Source organism: Lipotes vexillifer, unplaced genomic scaffold (assembly GCF_000442215.2).
Source record: "Lipotes vexillifer unplaced genomic scaffold, Lipotes_vexillifer_v1.1 scaffold1783, whole genome shotgun sequence".
Taxonomy (NCBI): domain Eukaryota; kingdom Metazoa; phylum Chordata; class Mammalia; order Artiodactyla; family Lipotidae; genus Lipotes; species Lipotes vexillifer.
In genome coordinates this window covers 1,107,311-1,113,462 of record NW_006777435.1, presented here as the reverse complement: position 1 = coordinate 1,113,462, position 6,152 = coordinate 1,107,311, and the positions used below count along the sequence as shown (strand labels likewise).

The 6,152-nt window shown below is 45.0% G+C and overlaps 1 protein-coding gene across 1 annotated transcript in view; it reads left to right on the top strand.

Annotated features, from left to right (window-relative positions):
- Positions 1-384, top strand: part of UPB1 (beta-ureidopropionase 1) — a 27,005-nt gene extending 26,621 nt beyond the window's left edge. Inside the window, exon 10 of the mRNA XM_007451038.1 lies at positions 244-384. Coding sequence (XP_007451100.1) covers positions 244-327 — 84 coding nt within the window. The 3' untranslated portion in view covers positions 328-384. The remainder of the gene's footprint in view (positions 1-243) is intronic.
- Positions 385-6,152: the final 5,768 nt, after the last annotated feature.

The following is a 6,152-nucleotide window of genomic DNA, read 5'->3' as shown; positions in this document are numbered from 1 at the left end:
AGCAGGAGGGGCTAGGGGGTGTGAGTCATCACCGGCATCCGTGATCTTCACCACAGCCCCGGAATCATTGCCAAAAGGTTACACGGGGGTTGTGCCTCTATATTATACTGTGGGACTGTCCTGTCAACCAGCCTTCCTAACGCATTTCTGTCCCATGGCTGCCCTCCAGTGGCAGCAGGTGGTGGCGAGCAAATGAGGGCGGTTATGAAACGGGAACCTCTAAAGTCTGTGTTTCGCTTTCAGATGACAGGCAGATACGAGATGTACGCACGGGAGCTTGCTGAAGCTGTCCAACCCAACTACAGCCCCAAGATTGTGAAAGAGTAACAGGCTTCAGCCGCTGCCCGCCAAGGAGGGCACCTCTGCCCACAGCAGATCAGCCAGGGCTCTGGGCTCTAGTGTCCGAATTCTCCCTGCTTGATGCCCTGACAGCACTGCTGCCCCGATTGGTTTTAAAATGCCTGGGTGGGGAGGGTCGAATGATTACCAGGTTTCCTTCTGCGGTGATGAAAATGTTTTGGGACTGCATAGAGGTGATGGCTATACAACATTGTGAATGTACCAAATCCACTGAATTGTTCACTTTGAAATGATTAAACTTTGTTAAGTGAATTTTAGAAATTCAATTAAAGACAATCCCAGGGACTTCCCTGGTGGTCCTGTGGCTAAGACTCCCAATGCAGGGGGCCCGGGTTCGATCCCTGGTCAGGGAACTAGATCCCACATGCATGCTGCAACTAAGAGGCCCGCATGCTGCAACTAAAAAGATCCCGTGTGCCACAACGAAGACCCGGCACAGCCAAAATAAAAACATAAATAAATATTAAAAAAATAAATAAAGACATTCCCAGGCACCCATTGTGCAGGTTGGTTTGAAGTTACACAGGTGGGAGGCCCCAGTCCTGAGTTTCTCCGCTTCTCCGTTTAGACTAGCAGCAATTCGAGGGTCAGCGTAGGAGTGTATGCGCTAGAGGGAGGTGAGGCTGACCAGAGTCACTGAGGCGCCTGGTGGCTGCGGGCAGGGGGAAAGTCATTGGAAGAGTCATCTTTTTTTTTTTTTTTTTTTGCGGTACGAGGGCCTCTCACTGTTGTGGCCTCTCCCGTTGCGAAGCAACAGGCTCCGGACGTGCAGGCTCAGCGGCCATGGCTCACGGGCCCAGCCGCTCTGCGGCACGTGGGATCTTCCCGGACCGGGGCACGAACCCACGTCCCCTGCATCGGCAGGCAGACTCTCAACCACTGCGCCACCAGGGAAGCCCTGGAAGAGTCATCTTGGCTATAGTCTCCACTTATTCAATCAGACGCTAATCTGGGTGTTGCTGTGAAGGTATTTAGTCAATGTGATTAAAGCCCATAGCCAGTTAACCAAGCAAGTGAGATTATCCTAGATAATCTGGGTAGGCCTGATTTAATCCGTCAAAAGGCCCTGAGAGCAGGGCTGAGGTTCCCGGATGAGGAAGGGATTCAGGGATTCGCGTGTGTACAGCAGCCTCAGCCCAGGCCCAAGCATTCCAGTCTGCCCTTCCTGACAGCCTGCTCTCCAGATTTCAGGCTTGTCCATCCAGACCCCACAGTCACTGAAATCAATTTCTTGCAATGAATTCCTTAATATGTATCCTACCATTTCTGCTTCTTTTTTTTCTTTTTTTTTTTTTTTGGCCATGCCTCACAGCTTGCGGGATCTTAGTTCCCTGACCAGGGACTGAACCCGCGCCCTCGGCAGTGAAAGCTCAGAGTCCTAACCACTGGACCACCAGGGAATTCCCCTGTTTCTCTTTCCTTGGTGGACCCTGACTGATATAGGTTCTGGTATTGGAACTGTTTCTAGAGGAACAGAATCTCAAGGATGAGTCTTCTGTGTTGGTTCTAGGATTCCTGGAATTCTTCTCTAATTCGATTGGATTTAAAGGCACTGATGAGCTGTGAGCTGGACCTGGGCAATTGGAGGCTCTTACCCTCTTCCGTGTCCTTGGAATGTCCATTCTGCCCACTGTTCCTACATTAGGAGCGACATCGGTGATGCAGCCTTGAGAGAGTGGTGTGTTATTGAGCCCATCTGGACTGTATTAGTGACTGAACCCCATTAAGGCGTCTGTGTAAACTCTTAAGATTCTGACAGGCAGGTGGCAGAGATCTACTCATCTTGCAGCCACCCAAGACAAGCTTCCTATGTAAGTCCTTTTATTAAAACTGCCACCTGCCAATCTGGAGTGGCTGCTTCTTTCTTTGGTCTCTTGCCCTCCGAGAGCAGGGGTCAGTTTTAAATTTCACCCGGGGAACTCCTGAGGTTGCGAACCAACATAATTGTACGCCAACAAATTGGATACCCTAGATGAAATGGACAAATACCTAGAAATACAAAACCTATCAAGTCTGAGTCACAGGAGCTTCCCTGGTGGCACAGTTGTTAAGAATCCGCCTGCCAATGCAGGGGAAATGGGTTCAAGCCCTGATTAAGGAAGATCCCACGTGCCACGGAGCAACTAAACTCGTGTGCCACAACTACTGAGACTGTGTGCCACAACTACTGAAGCCCACACGACTAGAGCCCGTGCTCTGCAACAAGAGAATCCACCTCAATGAGAAGCCCGCGCACCCCCACTCACCACAACTAGAGAAAGCCCACGCACAGCAACGAAGACCCAGTGCAGCCAAAAATAAATAAATAAATTTATTTTAAAAAGACTGAGTCACAAAGAAATAGAAAATCTGAATAGATCTTTAACTAGTAAGGAGACTGAAGGAGTAATCAAAACCCTCCCAACAAAAAGAAAAGCCTGGGACCTGATGGCTTCTGTGATGAATTCTACCAAACATTCAAAGAAGAACACCAATTCTTCTCACATTTTTCCAAAAAACTGAAGAGGAGGGAGCACTTCTTAACTCATTCTGTAAGGCCAACATTACCCTGACACCCAAGCCAGACAAAGAAGCTACAAGAAAACAAAACTACAGACCAATATTCCTTTGAATATTGATGCAAATACCCTCAACAAAATACTAGCAAACTGAAATCAGCAGCATGTTGAAAGGATTATACACCTTGACCAAGTGGGATTCATTCCCAGAATGCGAGGATGGTCCAAAATACAAAAATCAATGTAATATGCCACATTAAAATCTCAGATGATCAACTTAATTGATGTAGGAAAAGCATTTCACAAAATTGAAAACCCTTTCAAGATTAAAAAAAACACTCAACATAACTCGGAATAAAACACTCAACACGGAATAGAAGTAAACTACATAACAGAGACCATATATGAAAAACCCACAGTTAACATCATGCATAGTTAATGGTAAAAGACTCAATGCCCACTTTTTGCACTTCTATTCAACATAGTGTTGGAAGTTATAGCCAGAGCAATTAAATAAATAAATAAGCATATCCCAATTTGAAAGAAGTAAAATCATGTTTGTAGATGACATCCTGTATGTAGAAAACCCTAAAGATTTCATACCAAAAGAGTATTAGAGAAAAAAAAAAGTATTAGAACTAATAAATGAATTTACCAAAGGAACAAGACACAAAAGCAACACACAAAAATCCATTGTATTTCTATACACTAAACAATTTGAAAAGGAAATTAAGAAAACAATTCCACTTAGAATAGCATCAAAAAGAAATACTTAGGAATTAACCAAGGAGGTGAAAGACTTCTACAATGAAAACTACAGGGAATTCCCTGGGGGTCCAGTGGTTAGGACTCAGTGCTTTCACTGCCAAAGGTGCAGGTTCAATCCCTGGTTGGGTAACTGAGATCCCACAAGCCATGCAATGCGGCCAAAAAAAAAAAAAAATTAGTATTTACCTAATAGATTTGTTATGAGGAGGTAAAGCACTCAGAATAGTCTGGCACTTTGTAAGAGCTCAATGTAAATGCTAGTGATTATTTTTAAAAAACAAAAAACAAAAAAACCAACAACACCCATTAAATGATTGTGCTGGGAAGTCCTTCCTGGTCACACGCCTCAGTCCATGATGAGTCATGGGCCCTGGAATGCAGATGTCTGCATGGTGCAGGCTGAGGGCTCTGCTTCTGCTCTTGTTTCTCCTGTCCCCAGCTCCAGGTGCACAGCAGGCCCCTGGGGAAATTCTGTAGAGCAAAGGAAGGCGCGCTGGTTCAGCTGGGACCCTGGGCAGAGGATCTCATGGCTGGGGACTGTGGTATTCAAAAGAGAAATCGGCTTTTTTCTTCGGATTGTAGTGAGCAAATATTTTACAGAAAATTTAGAAGATAAGGAAAAATACAGAGAAGGGAGAAAAAAATCATCTCTAGTCCTCCAACCCAGAGATAGATCATAGCTAACATTTTGGCATATTTCTTTCCAGTCCTATTTTATGGACTATGCCTATTTTAACATAATTGGGATCATAATGTCCATATAATTTTGTGGTGTTCCCTTCTGTTTCTCAATGTAATGTGAACATTTTCCTTCACCATAAAAAAAAATTTGTTTTTAAACACTTTACCAGCTGCATAGTGTTCTACATGTAGATGGCCCCCTATTTAATTATTCCCCTACATTAGACATTAAGGTATGTATGTATGTATTTATTTATTGCTGTTACAAATGATGCTGGTATGAATACTTTCATGGCTAAATTAGTCTTATTTCTATTGTTTTCTTTAGGATAGGCCCCAAGAAATGGAATTCACTGTGTCGAAAAGCATGAACGCCTTGTCGAGAACTGGGAAGAGTCTGACATCTTACCCTATGTGCAAGCTGATGAGTTAGCTGACCTCAGTTTCATGGATGCTCAGCAAAAGATACAACACTCCTGGATCAGAGACAAAGGACATCATTACAACAATAGCAGCAGCCAGGGTACCAGCATTTTCTTGCAGGAGTTCCCTGAGCCCCAATTCCCACAAGACAACACAAAGAGGGCCAAGTGACTCCTACACACACAGTGCTTTGCATTAAGGAGAGAAAGGGAAAAAGAGAGATGAGCGCTTAGAGAATTTGACTCTTTTATACTGGACGGTAAAGTATGTCTGCTCCTTGTTCTAAAGACAGACTCTGCCCCTCTCTACCAAGGTCGCAAGAACACCTGTGCTTTGCTCTGGAGGGAGAACTATATCTTACAAGGCTGTTGACTCGGCAGACATCCTTGAAAAATAGTCTGGGACAAAGGCATTCATGGTTTTAGCTCGAAAGTCATGCAAAAATTTGAGAAATGTGAGACCCACAACAATAACTTCCAAAAATATCCACCCCTCATTTCTACACCATCTTGACTTCTGGCAACTTCCCCATGAGTGTACCATGCCAACAGTTGCTCTCATTAATCTGATCAACAGAAGCTGGACTAAATCAATTCAGTTTGTCTCTCGGCATTTCATTAATTTCACCTACAGCACTTCAAGGAGCAGAATGAGTCCCACCTGCGGTATTAACCTCAATCCCACCTCCCCCACCCGCCCCCCACCCCTGGGTGCTCCACCCAACAGGCTGGACAAATCCCATAAACCATCAAGGTCTATCTTAGAAAAAGTCAAATGGCTTTCTCAAATACTGACCTCTCCACTTAGCCTAGGTCATTAATCCAAGAATGGCAGGATATATTAGGTATTGCCCAGTCGACGCTTTGGCCCACAAGGAAGAAGCCTAGGCAAGTTTATCATTCGTACCCACTCTGGCCAGTAAGTTGACACTGACCTGAATGACTTCCAGGGCCAAGGTGGTATCACTGGTCACTTTAGCTACAGTCAGGGACAAATTGTGCATCACTGTTTCTAATCAATGACTACCATCACAGGGATAACTACCCACAGAGTCCACCTAAATAATGGGTCAGTTATTGGTCCAGGAAGCTCCCCAGGGTAACTCAGGATAGCCTCATTTCAGTGAGGTCTCCACAGCTGTCTGCGGGCTACCCAACCTACTGGTGGTATTCGTTTAAACACTTGAAGGGGGAATTCCCTGGCTGTCCAGTGGTTAGGACTCTGCGCACTCAATGCCTAGGGCCCAGGTTCAATCCCTGGTCAGGGAACTAAGATCCTGCAAGCCATGGCGCAGTCAAAAAAGAAAACCAAACCAAAACAAAACAAATAAACACTTGAAGGTCTGTTATAACCACCACAAAGATGCAAGACACTGTTCAGGGAGGTTGGTGAGTTCATGCATGGCGTCCACACAAGTATAGT